The sequence below is a fragment of the Alligator mississippiensis genome, chromosome 1 (assembly GCF_030867095.1).
Source record: "Alligator mississippiensis isolate rAllMis1 chromosome 1, rAllMis1, whole genome shotgun sequence".
Classification (NCBI taxonomy): Eukaryota; Metazoa; Chordata; order Crocodylia; family Alligatoridae; genus Alligator; species Alligator mississippiensis.
Window position 1 is genome coordinate 105,597,283 of NC_081824.1, and position 14,360 is coordinate 105,611,642.

The window sequence follows — 14,360 nt, forward strand, 5'->3', positions numbered from 1 at the left end:
CTTAAAGAAAGAGTTATTTGAGAAACAAATTCCCATACTGTATTTTCTTACATACAACTCGTCCCCCAAATAAGATATATACCTTGTTTTTAAAAGTCAGAAAGAACAAAAAGAACTTTTCTTGCTTCTGCAGCAGAAACTTCTGGGTACTACTATAATATCAATACTAAATTACAAAAAGAAATCACAGTGAGCGAACTGACTGCTGCCACCTAGCCCCAATGCAGGAGAATGGGAGCCAGATCCTTAGCTGGTAGGGAACTGGCAGTTTCATTGAAGTCAGTGGAACCAAGCCAATTCACAACAGATGAAAATCTGGTTAAGAACATCTGGGTAGCATGCAAGATGGTGTGGCTGCAATTTGCAGCTCGGTTGAGCTTGAAGTCCCTCCAGTTCAATCTATACAGCAGAGACTTTAGTGAAGATATTATGGAGCAATAGGATGTGAAGTGAATATAAATCAAGGATACTAAAGTTATATAGCAAGTAAACTGTTTTATCACAACATTAAAATTGTTTGTGCAAAACATTTGTTCAAGCTTATTGCACAGTTTTGAGATGATTTTGTAATTTCATGAAGTTCTTGTCTTTCAGCTGTTGATGGTTGTATTTACTGTATTTTTACTAGCAAGAAGTGAAATCACAAGATGACCTCCACCATAGGCACTGACTTTTATTTTTGCTGTGGGAGGGGCCCTAAGATGATGCCCCCACTCCCACCAGCAGCACAGCTGGAGCAGAGCCCGTAGGGGACCGGAGGCAGATGGATGGCTGCCTGCTGTCGGCTTGGAGCTCCCCGCCCTGCTGCCCTCCCGTTGGGAGCCCTGTGTTGGCCATACCGTGGATCCTCCTGCTCAGCTGGCAGCAACGGGAAGCGAAACTCTGCACTGCTTCCCCCAATGCTGCTGGGCAGGTACAGGATGCCTTGCCATGGCTGGCGTGGGTCTCCCAGGGGGAGGACAGCATGGAGGGGAACCTCAGAATCAGCTTCCAGGAACCCAGCTTGAGCCAGGGTTTTCAGGGCTTCATGACTCTCCAGTGTACATGGGAGATGGCTATCAACTAGAAACAGAAGTTCCTAGTGCTGTTAGGCTCTCTGTGGGGCTCCTGATCCTGGGCAGTCACATCATGAATCCCTGATGCAGTCTGTATGGTGGGGCTACCACAGAGACTGATCATAGAAATCTGTGCTCTTCAGCAGCCTGCCAAGTGATTCGACATGAAACCAGCTAGGTTTCTTTCCAAACTCTACCTATAGATGAATGAAAATTGGTCAAAACTAATTCATTTTCACAAAACTTGTGTTTCAGTGTACTGGGATTTTCTGATTAAAACTTTTTCATCAGTTCTAGTCAAACACCTGGAAACAAAAGGAAAACGACTTCCTTTTTACAGGTAGGGGAAGTGGTATTCAGGAATTCCTGACAGCACCTAGCATATAAATCCTTCTCTCTCACACCATTGCTGTTTCCTAGTAGTTGCCCCACTAGTGCCCTACTCACTATCAGAGCCATGAAATTTAGCTCTAAAAAAAAAAAAAAAAAAAAAAGAATTTTCAAGGCCAAGGAAAAATACAAGCAAATGTAAGGAAGGGAAAAGAGTAAATTCATTTAATGCCCATGCCAGGTAAGTTTGTGATCTCATCTGAACTCATATTAAAGTCCATTTTCCATGCTGCTAACAGAAAGTTAACTTCAGTTAAGATTTGTGTTACTGTTTATACTTAAGCATTGCAACTGCATAATGGTTTATCTGTTATTTTTAATTCTCTCTTAAATTTAAAGGGATAACAACCCAAACTAATTTGATTTTTCCAGATTTGCAAATTTTTATAATAGATTGACGTCCCGAAGGAGTCTATAACACATGAATGATTGTGTTATTCTAATTACAACTACCTTAGGGTTTATAAAGCTATCATTTTTTAAGATAATCAATTTTTCATTCCAAGAAACATGATAAACATTGACTATCTATGCACTGTAATGAATCTACATTCATATAAACCATAACTTCTGTTTATTAAAACTAAATATCTGGCTCCTCTTTGAAACTGTTGTTCAGGAGACTGTTCAAGCCCCAGTGCAAGATGGAGGAGGGAGTATACAATCACCTATCAAATGTTCTTCAAGCTTGTTTGGGAATAGAGGCTGGAAAAGATACCAGCAAAGACATATGGTTCTAAAACTGCCTCACATTATTGATTAAATATTAATGTAGTGACTGTTATGGAAGACCTAACTTACCACTTGGCAATTTATTTTTGATTTTGTAGATTAGTTTGTCAGTTTTCTGTTTTGAGATGTGCATCTCAGCCAGCAATCTAGAAGAAAACTCATCTCCCTGCCCTCTCTAAGACCCTGAACTGGCCAAGTAGTAACTCCTGAGATGGGGAGTTTTTGAATAGAGACAGCAACCAAGAGACCCAGGCATATTTGAAATTTGGGGTGATGGATATTTGAGGTATTTAATAGTTATGTTTGATTAGGTTTAGTTATTTAAATTCAAATTTAAAACTAGTCTTTGTACCACTAGAGTCTGGCAGAAGAGTTGCATATACATGCATCTAGCTCAAGTTAAAGATTTTATACAAAAGGGAAGGAAAAAGCCTGGGAACATAGCCATTTATGACAATGGAACAGATGCAACTGGTGTCCCTTTAAAAGAAGCCTTTAAAATAAGCTAAGGCTGATGGCCTGGAACTCTTAAACACAGTATTGTAAAGGGAGAACATAATGCACACCTTGACTTCTTTCTTTTGAGAAATGGACATTCAGGAATGTTTTCTGAATGTGGGCCCCATACTGCTTTATGTACAAGATTTAAGGGTTAAAAAAAACCAAAAAAACTATTAGAAAATGGAAACAGGGCTGCCATATTTAGGTCATTTATCATGGAAACAGAGCATTAAAAATCCAGACCAGTGGTTCAAAAACTTTTTTAGACTCGAGGCACCCCTCCATAACTTTTGTGAACTAAGCAGCTCTCCATTTTAAAAACTAATGTATTTATTAATGCTGACCTCCTTCCAGGGGGCCAAAGAAGTGGAGGTAGGGCAGTGATCAGGCAAGGATAAGCCTGCACTTATCTTCTCATATCTATTTCTCTTTTAATACCTTGCAGTACTCTTCAAAAGGTCTCATGGCATCCTAAGGTGCCCCAGCACACTGGCTGAGAAGCAGCAATCCAGAGTAACATTCTGAGTAATGCATCTAAAATGTATATTGTCTACAGATCCCAAAAGCCTGGTATTTCCCCAAGCCTAATGGTAATGCATCCCAGTATTTTTTTTTTTTTTTTACATGTAGATCCAGAAAAAAGTAAAGAAAACATTCCATCCTGCCCAGGAAATGAGAATTGGTTTTGCTTCCTGATTAGAGCTGTGCAAAATTCACTTTAAAAACACAGTTTCAGTCATCCTGAAATTATATGCAATTCTATCCAACTTTGCTGATTACTTGCTAGTGGGACTGTCTCTTTTGTAACCAAGATCTCAGGGGTTAGATTGCACTTGTAGGACATGGGCAACTTAAATTCAATTCCTCTGAATTTGGCTTAGATTTATCCTGTATTCAATTTTTCCTCTATTCAATTCAGTAGCTGTTGCATGTTGTATAAAATATGTAGTCATTAAAATAAAGAGAGGGTAAAGGATTTGCCAAACTCAGCGATTCGGACTTCTACTTGGGAGGCTGGATACTTGTATGGGTTCCAGTTCCTGCTCCAATTCCAGTGAATTTGAACCTGTTCATAAAAAAAGTGTACTAGCTTCACCAGGAATGGCTAAGAATATTCTCCCATCAAAAATACTCAGGCGCCTAGTAATTAGGACACTCCTCTAGGAACTTGGGGACACTGGTTCAGATCTCAAGTAGAGAATGGAACTGAACCTGAATCAAACCCCTGAGCTACCAGGTAAAAAGATGACACTACTGTTACTATCACCACTCATCCTTCTTTATGTTCTGCATGGCAGTCTGAGGCATAAACTGTAAACGTGGGCTAGAATTACTGTTAGGGGAATGAATAACCAGAAGCAAAGGGTAATAATAAATGTATTGCTGTCAGATTGACAGGAAGCCTCAAGGGTCATGTCCAGATGAGCAAGCGCGTGCCTGCTGCAATGTCTCAAAGCAGTTTGGGATGCCACAGGAGACACGCCACAAACAAACAAAAAATTCCCTGTGCTGCATATTTGCAACACAGACTCTAAATTTGATACTGGGAAATCCCAATATCTAAAGAAAACAGCCTGGAAAAAAGTGGTGCAGGGTGTGCTCCTGGAGTGTGCCCAGAGGCAACCGGAGGCTAGGTGCTCCAAAGAGATAATCTTGCACCCACCCAGAGCATCTCTATGCCTGCCGTGTGCTTCTGCTGCTCCAGCATGCTGCTTCAGTGTGCTGGGGGAAACAGAAATAGGGCAAGGCTGGTAACAGCAGCTGGGACCCAGTCTCTGTCCCCAGTAAGCAGGGATTTGGAGATGGGGGGGACTGTAGGTAGGGGAGGGACTGTGTGGGGGTGGGGATACTGTGGGGTTTCTGGGGGGGAGGTTGCAGGGGAGCTACCACATACTCGCCCCCGCCCACCCCTCTGCAGCACACAGCCCCTGGCGCTGGCAGCAGCAGCCAGCCAGGCCTTGGGGATGCTCATGGCCCACTGCAGGCACTACCCTGTGGCGATGCAGCACCGCCTGAGACCCGGGGGCTGGACATGGTGAACAGAGATGGCCTGACCCGCTAGCACACACTTCCAGACAGGACTGGAATGGCTCTTGTGGCCACCTGGGGCTCTTGGCAGTGCACGCAGGAGCTGTGTGCTGCCGGGACAGGGTTCCACATGCCCAACCCAATGGTGTGCAGCTCCTGAATGCAGTGCCAGTGGCCCCGACTGGTAGCAGGAGCCGGCCTGGTCCTGTTCGAAAGTGAGTGTCAGTGGGCCAGGCCGGGACAGCTCCATTTGCTATGTGCAGCCTCCAGGTGTCAGGCAGTGTAGCACCACTGCAGGGCTGTGTCTGCAGCAGGCCATGAGCACCTTGACAGTCTGGCTGGCTGCTGCTGTCAGCGCTGGAGGCTGTGCACTGCACGGGGGTGGGGGCAGGCATGTGGCAACCCCCCTACAAACTCCAGACACCCACCCACAAACCCCCCACAATTTCACCTGGAAACCCAACTTCCCCCACATACCCACCCACAGACCCCTCACATACACAAGGTGGCTGACCTCCTGGCCATTTTTGGCCAAGAGGACATATTTGACAGTTCAAAGCAGGCCATGATAAGGAGCACATCATCTAGGCAGCTATTGCCCAGAAGGCACAGTGGGGGGACACCTGGCATCAGTGCCGCACAAAGGCCAACTCTGGAGCCAAGGCCCACTGGCATCTGGACCAGAGGTGCAAGCAGCTCTGCTGCAGTGCCTGTACCAGAGCCCAGGTTGCCATGAGGTCCCTGTCCAGGCATGCAGATATAGGGCTGCAGGTCCAAGGGGCCGGATGCTGTCACGGGTGGTAGCAGGTCACAGCCAGGCAACAGCCTCCACTACCAGACTGCTGCAGTGGGTAGAGGGTGCAGGGGCCACTCTAGGTCAGGGCTGTTGCAGCAATCCAGCTGTCACAGGGGGTTAATGTCCCCATATATTGACTGGCCAGGCCTCAGAAGCTCCTGAGGGCAAGTAGCCCTGAGCTACTCACCAGGGCAGCTTTTTATACTGCTGGGGCCAATGCAGGTACTGGGCAGAGTCAGTTTGCCCCAAGTGGCACAATTTGTCCCACACCAAAGTGCATATTCAGGCACATGCGCTGAGGCATAAATCTCAGGCACAAATTTGTGTTGTTGCTATTTGAGCTGCTGCAAGTGCATATGCCCGTATGTGTGGCTATGGCCAAGAAGGATTCTAGAAGGATCTGTTGGGATCCAATGCTATTTAGCAGAAGTGGAAAGGTTAGAAATGCTAAGTTTGCAGGTATCATAAAACTGGGATAGGCTGTAAACTCTTTGTATGATAGGATTAGAATTCAAAAGCATATTGATGAATTAGAGATTTGAACTACTGACAATAAAACAAAATTCAAGAGGCAAATATAATGAGCTATTCCTAGGACAAAAGTATTTGGTGCACAGATAAAGAAAGGAAGACAACTGGTTAGGCACTGGCACTCCTGAGAAGGATTTAAGGCTTGCAGTGGATCACAAACTTAAGTCAGTAATATGATTCCAGTGCAAAAAACTGCATTTTGGGCTGCGTTGGCAGAAATATAATATTCAACATGCAGGGGGAAAAAGACACTCTATTCAGTGCTGGTTAGGTATTATCTGCAGCAATGTGTACAACTCTGGGCATTACACTTCTAGAAAGATGTAGAGAAACTGGAGAGGATGCAAGGGTGAACAAAAAATGATAACGAGGTTAAAATGGAAAGTTATGTATAATAAAAGGCTAAGAGAACTATGTATGTTTAGTGTGGAGAAAAAGGAAGTTACCACAGGACCACAAAAGTAGGTTGAAAGGCTACCACAAAGAACAGTGGTTCTCAGGAAAATTAAGGACAATGGAAAAGTGGCCCAGGGAAGTTGTAGAATGTCGTTCATCAGAGATTTTCAAGAGGCTAGACAGGCCTCTGTCTAGGATGGTTTAAGAATGGTGCCTGTATCCTGCATCTGTACAAGCAGTTCAGTTGACAACCTATAGGTATCACTCAAACCTATGATTTTAGCATATCTAGCTCTTCTTTTCCTTTATCTGTGTGTGTATGTTTGTGCACTTTTTAAAAATAACGCTCAGAAGAAATATATAATGACAAACTGAATGTTTGTTGATTTGGTGAAATGAAATTGTGTGTGTGTGTGTGTGTGTGTGTGTGTGTGTGTGTGTGTGTACTGGGGCAGGGATTTTGCTGATAAAAAAAAATTGAAAAAAATTGGTTGAATCCAAACCAGAATATTTTTTAGTTTTTCAGTTTAATCCAACCATCACTTAATTAAACTGCTGTAATTCTGATCAAGCTTTTCAGTTCCCCTACAGTTCAGAGGGATGAAAAGCAGTTCTCTCTCAGCATGAAACTATTAACTATTATCCAATCCTTTTTCACTTCTGACTGTGTTGTCGGACCTTAGAACGAAGATTTAAAATAAAGCTTTAGATAGATACTGAAATTATTTTTGTAGCACTGGCCTCCAAGAAAGCAATATAAAATTATACAGAGATTTCATATATGTTAGGGGATTGCAAGAAGTTAAGACTTCTATATATATTGTGTAGTGAAGATAATATACAAGTGACAAATGAAATACACATGTGAGAGACTACACAGGCCTATAACCACATCACTTACTAATTCCAGGATTTAGTCTAACATTCTGAACTCCTGGGAAGTTTTTAAACCTGCCATCAGGGAAATATTTTTCTCTCGTCCCAAATGTAGAATGATTTTCCTGTCCTGTTTACCAACCCAAGTCCCAGAATATGAAAGATTAGTACTTGAGCCAGCTTTTTATACATTTATAAATTTTACGGCTGTGACATGATATCTTGTGTCCCTGCAGGGCTAGATTACATAATGCAAAAAAGGGATGTTTCTAAAAAGATTCAGCGCTTACCTTTAGCCTAGATTTTGAGACAGAAATTTAAAATAATGTCATTTTTAATGTCCAGTAAATAAATATATATATATATATACGTACACACATATACACACACACACATATATATACACAGTAATACTATATATATATATATATATATATATATATATATATATATTAATTAGTGTTCTAGTAAATATATATTTCAGACATTACATGAATGTAAAATAGAAGTATGCATTAGGGGGATGTGTTTGTATGTTTTTTCCTCACTCTTCAAACTGTGAACAGTAGAATTCATGTAGTTATGGGATCTAGCTTTAAGAAATGTTATATTAATGTAAAGGAAAGCTAGTTCTGATTTCCAGACCTTTTAAAATGCATTAATGCTATTTTTCTTTCCTTTCCTACCTAGATAGAATTCTGATAATAACAGAGATTAACAGACACCACAAGTAAAGGCTTTAAGAAAACCCTCCTCAGGTATAATTTTAAGTAGTAAATTATGTGCACTATACAAAATACATGACTGATTTTACAGATACTGGTTTGAAGTGGCAGCATTACTAAGCCAACTACAAATCAGTTTCAGTCTCAACTAAGTGCCAATAAAACCTTTTACCACTTCATCATGCTTTTACATTGGTCTTCGCAATGAACATATAATGCATTAAATTCCTTTAATAATTAGCAATACTACATTTCAACAAACATGGTTTACCCCCCCAAAAGCAGTAGGGATCCCTCATTTGAAAAATGAATAGATTAACTGCTACACAAATATTAAAATGTGCTTATCTTTTCAAAAGCATAAGTAACAGAAACAATTTCCCCCTTTTAAAATATAAATATGAAATGCCCGCATGCAAATAAAATGTTGAAAAACTGACCTTTATTGACTCCAGAGCTGAAGTAACATTCTGATGGGCTTTCAGAAAGATGCAACACAAACTTTTCAATTAATTCTGCCAAAACTGAAAAAAACAAAAACCCATTAAGCCATTAGAGGCAGGGAACAAAATATGGAACTACATATTACCCAACAAAATGACATGACATGGCCAGACAAAGCAATTTGAACTCTTGCATGTTTATTCATGCTTGCACGGGGAAACAATTCAAAACATGTATTGTGCTTTGTATTCATAACAACATTCCTGCTTTAAATTAAAATTTTAATAGCTTTGCTGAGAATCTGTTCAGTGTAAACTGAAAGGGAATCACTTATTATCTTTAGATTCTCTAATGATTACTTCATAATTTGTTACACAATTTCAATATAAAAAGAAAATTAACTTTAATTAAACCACAAAATCTTATCAGCATTTGTCTATGCTTGTAAACTAATGGGCAAAAAACCCCCCAAAAAAACAAAAAACAAAAAAATCACTGACAGACCAAAGAGAAGCTCTGTTCTTCATTCTAATAAGTAGTGCAAAAATATTTATTTGCATGCTCATAACAAGACATGAAAAGCACACTAAATATTAGAAAACAGAAGCAAATCTTGAAAGGATAAACTGCAACTCTGATCTTCTTGCTGAGTAGATCTGTTCCTTCCATGGAGATTCCTTATGAATAATACTCTTCTCTGAGTATGCAGGTATTGCAGGTTGCTAGGAGTTGGTCGCTATTCGGAGAACTGTACCTCTTACCCTGGCAGGTTTTTACCCAGCAAGTTTCTGCTGACACTGTCAGTATTAGGTTGACCAGTATTTTTGCATCACATCATAGAATGCTTTTACAGCATAAGACAGGCTGCTAAAAGACAGAGAATCATTGCAAATATAAAGTTCCTCATGGATATTAATACAATCTCTAGGCTGGGAGGTGTGTTGTGTAGGATGGAAGGGGGTGGAGAAGTTAAATCCCTTCATACACAGCAGCAGGACAAACTATAGTACCTCAAACAAGAACATTAAAAGATGTGTTTTCTATATTGTGAGAGTAAGCCATGTAGAAAACAATACTGATCTACAGTAAGAACTCCAAGTAGCAATTACAAAAACATAACAAGGAAAGGATGATGACACAAAGTCAACTATCATCGCCAATTTAAATCAAATGTAAACAGATCTGATATCACTTTATAGTCACAATGCCCTCAAGAATATAAAGGAGAAAATGTATAAATGTATAAAGATAACCATTTCACATTTCCTCCAGGCACTCTTTAGGGTACATATTGACATTAAATCGTATACATCATTTGATTTATAGTCCAAAAGGTTAAATCACTTTGTTTTAACAGATTTTTGCCTATTAAGAATAACTTGAGAGAAACATTTTCACAATTGGAAAGATATATCTCATCAATCCAACATTTATGTGGCTTACAGGATGTTGCTGGGAGATCATTGACTATGTGTCAGTGTCTCCCCATTAAACCAAACAAACTCAAATGGCACTTCACCTCATAAAGAACCAGCAAAAACCAGATGAAAGAAGTCTTCAAAAAACAATTGTAATTATGCCATTGATTTTTCACTGTGGTAGTAACAAGTAGGGCCCATGTTGGCAGTTCACATAACAAATGCTGATAGTTACAGAACTTAAATTTATATTACAAAGAACTCCTCTTTCATAGGGAAACATCAGTCTCCTGATATATCAAACAAAGACTACAAAGAAATTGTTTCCTTTCTTTCATCTTTGAAAAGAAAGAACTATTAAATAACTATGATAGTTATTTTTTCCTAATCTTTCTAATATTATAAAAGCCTGAGTCTGTCTGTCTGTCTGACTGGAATGCTTTATTCGTACTCTGATTGGTTGTCTGAAACAAGCAATCAGAGTGCTCCAACAGTGTTCCGGACAGGGGCTCGGGTACTGGTGGTGCACCGCCATGACGGCGGGGGCAGAGCAGGGGAGAGAGGCCAGCACTTCTTCATGCCATATCAAGATGCCTTACCAACTCTAACACAGCACTCTGGTTATATTGTGGGGACTGGGGTGGAGGGAGAGAGGGAGTCTCTTCAGAAACTGCAGAATTTTCAACTGAGACAAACAGAGTTTGGATCCCTAAAGAAGGTAAAGTCTTCTGAATGTTTGGTTATTAAGCCTGTCTTCCAAAAGAAAAACTATTTTCAGAACCTTTTCTGCTGTAGTTTAACCACTCTGTGATTCAGAATTTGCCTTAAAAATGGTATTTGTAAAAACTCTTTTCCCCCCTAAAGGAGACAAATAAAACCTTTAACATAGATTAACATACTATATTGTATTTATACAGCAGGACAATCTTCAATCCTGGAAAGCACAAGCACTATAAAAATAAATCCAATAAATGTGCAATTAAAACAAGAGATTAAGAGATGGAAGATAAAGAAGTCTGAGGAAACTTGGACTTCATATGTAGTAACACATTGCGTACATAATGTTTTACATTCAGGTAGATAACACACGCCATACTCTAATACTAATAGGAGCAATGTCACAGGATTAAAATATTGCACAATTCACAAAATTTAAAGTCAAAACAGAATGTTTTTAATTTGTTGCTATTTTATTGGAAGGCATCCACATGCTTGACCTAACAGTCAAATATTTCAGTTCAGTGCTTGAGTTAATGGGAGAAGCAAAAGATAAACTGCTAAGCAATTTTTTGAAACTCAAGCACAAAATTGATTTTAGCCATTGGAAAGTATATATCTAAGTGCCTATCAAGGGGCTGTGAAAACTCTTAATCAGGTTTGCGAGAGAAAAAGATATATAAGCAAGGTGTATTGAAACATGTTGACTAACAAATAAATTGAGTGTCTTCGTAGGAGAAGACATTTCTCCTGAGACAATGTTCATGTAAAATGAGAGAGGCTTGCTTTTTATAGCTGTGGTCGCACCTAAAAGCTTATTTAGCAACTTATGCCAAAGCTGTTTATGTTCAAGCACCTTCTGGAATCCACAGGTCTTTAGATTTCAAAAGTAACCAATATGGTATAGGGAAGTAAATCTCCATCAAAATGGTGGAGATCGATTAGTCTTCTTTTTTTTTTCTCTATAAAACAGCAAGGATAAAACCATGAAACATTTATGATGCACAAAATCCAGATTGCTGTAACAAAAGAACAAGAGTAAATGTAGATTTTTTTTTAACACTGAAGTCAATAGGGACAACTGAAGAAATAATGAACAGTTCCTTAGCTGGTTTCAACTGACAAGGCTTTATTGACATCAGGAAAAAGGGTAGAGATGCACCTTATAGAAATGTCTAAGTTTTTCTGAGCCCAAGCTCACTTTATCAGATGTTGTGAAAGGACATGAATAGTACAGGCTATCAAACAGGGAAAGTGATTTGAATACAAAACACAGGGAAGGGAAGGAGGGAAGGAAAAGTGTGGGGGCAAAGGGGGGCAGGGGAATGGCACTATTGGGAGAGACAAGTAAGTAATAAATTCAAAGAGACAAAGGGATCACAAAAGCTAATTCAGGTAACATGATAAAGAATAGGTAATCCCTGTTTAGACCATGCTTAATACAATCCAGGCTATGGATGATTTCTTCTTCCGCAATTTCGTGTTCATTTTTTTGCCATCTATATAGTGTGTTTCTACCCTGCCTTCTGTTTGGTAGGGCTGCGCAAAATTTCGGCAGCTGTTTCATTTCAGAGGTTTTTTGGGCCGTTTTGGTGCCTGAAACACTGAACCCAAATTGAAATAGAAGGCTCCGAAACATCTCTGAAACGAAATAAGGTATTGAAAACGTTTCGGAAAATTTTGGAGTTTTGGAGGCTTGCAGGGAAACAGCTGCCCCAGCAATGTGGGGCTGCACGGGGCAGGCAGTAGTGGTAAGGAGACCCCTGGCATGGATCTCAGCTCCCTGTGGAGCAGAGTCGTGGAGCAGGGACCAGCAGGCTTACTCGCCACTCTGCATTGCTTCCAGGATTCCCTGGATGAGCCACCCACGTCCCCATCATGCTCCCTGCTGGGGCCTCAAGCCCCACCCAACTGGGCAGTAGGGCTGTGAGAAGCTTGCAGCACATTCGAAACACTTTTGGCAGAGCTGAATCTCCAAAACAGATTCAGCTGAAACGAAACAGAACAGTGATCTGAAACACTGAAACGAATCGCCGTCCTCCAAAACGGCTGAATCCAAAACCGAATCAAAACAGCTGTTTCGCACAGCCCTACTCTCTGGCTTTAGACTAACACAGCAAACTACCTTCCTCTGTTCACTAACATCAGTTATGCACATTTACAGTAACTGAGGATTTACTTATTAGATTTATATGTCAACCTTCCCAACAGCTTACAGGAAGACAGAATAGCATATAAAAGCAAGTGAAATATTAACACAAAATATTAAACAGATTCTCCCATACAAAGCCTAGCATTGCTTGATAAATATCTGCCCAAATAGGTAGGTCTTGTGGTACTTCCAGAAAATGTCCAGGCCTGAAATCTGGTACAACTCTATGGGGAGGAAGTTCCAAAGCTCAGAAGCAACTACCATTCTGCTTGGCATGTGTACCTTGGGGTGGACACTGGGGTAGCTGTGAGAGGCCCAATTCTTCTTGTGGCAGTATGGCCCCAGCCCCTTCCCCATTGTCCTCCCTGAGGCATGCATGCATGCATGCATGCATGCATGCATCTGCCACCAGAAATGAGCTGGGCTGGGGCTCTGCAGACCCTGGTGCAGCTGCTTGTAGCCTACCCATCACCTGCTGCGAGCAGCCCAGTCTCCATGGCAAGAGGCAGAGGCCTACCAAGAGCCCAGGCTGGCTGCAGCAGGCAGTTGGGAGGCTGCAAACAGTTGCACTGGGGTCTACGAAGCCCCAACCTGGCTCGTTGCTGGTGGTGGGTACGTGAGCGCTAGGGCTGTGCAAAGCTTTGGTAGCTCATTTAATTCGGTAGAGATTCCGCCCGATTCAGCAGCTAAATCTCCAAATCGGATTAGGAGACCCATTAATCTCTCTGAATCAAATCAGAAGCCTCCGATTGGTTTTGAACATAGACGCAGCTTTATATGTTTTTTCTACATACCTCAAAGTACCAGGCGGCTTGTGAACGCTGAGATTGTGGGGCAGATGGAGCATCCCACAGGAGTGTGGGGGGTCCCCAGTGTGCTCAGCAGCAGACCTGGAAGTGGACCAGAAACACTTCCTGTCTACTTCTGGGTCCACTGCGGAGTGCGTGGGGGACCCTCCTACCCGCCCCCTAGCTCGGCCACTGGTGTCTCCTGGGTGTGAGGGGGAACCTGGGGTCTCCCTGCAGCTAACCGCTGTACTTTTGGTCCACTTCTTGGTCTACCAGTAAGCATGCAGAGGCCCCCCCACACTCCTGTGGGGCGCTCCACACACCCCACCATCTCAGCATTCACGAGCCACACCTGGTACCTCAAGGTACGTAAAAAAAAAAAAAAATTAAACTGTGCTTATGGTCGAATTGTTGTTTTCCGTATCAGAATCAAATCTTCAGATGTGGATTTGGCCAAATCAAATTGGGACAGTGATTCGAATCAATGAATCAAATCACTGTCCCCCAAATCGGGCCGAATCCGAATCAAATATTGCCTGCTTCGCACACCCCTAATGTGCGCCTTGGGGCAGATGGCGGGGAAGAAGCCAGGGCTGCACTGCCAGAACAAGGATCAGGCCCCCTCATGGCTCCCTCACCAGCCGTCCTGGCACACCAACATCTTACAAGTTGAGGTTGTGGGTATTTTTGGCACTCTGCCTAAAAACGTTGCTGACCTGTCCTACATGTTATTGCCAAGTAAAATGTTGGTACTTCCAAAGTGCATTCTCAACTGATCATTATGGGCCATAAGGGAGAAGGTGTCCATTAG

At 41.6% G+C, this 14,360-nt stretch overlaps 1 protein-coding gene across 3 annotated transcripts in view; it reads right to left on the minus strand.

Moving 5' to 3' along the window:
• TBC1D32 (TBC1 domain family member 32) overlaps positions 1 to 14,360 on the minus strand; it is a 167,205-nt gene that overhangs the window by 43,835 nt on the left and 109,010 nt on the right. For all 3 annotated transcript variants that reach the window (XM_014611068.3, XM_059733326.1, XM_019479552.2), the window contains one exon: positions 8,471 to 8,554. In XM_014611068.3, coding sequence (XP_014466554.1) covers positions 8,471 to 8,554 — 84 coding nt within the window. The remainder of the gene's footprint in view (positions 1 to 8,470; positions 8,555 to 14,360) is intronic.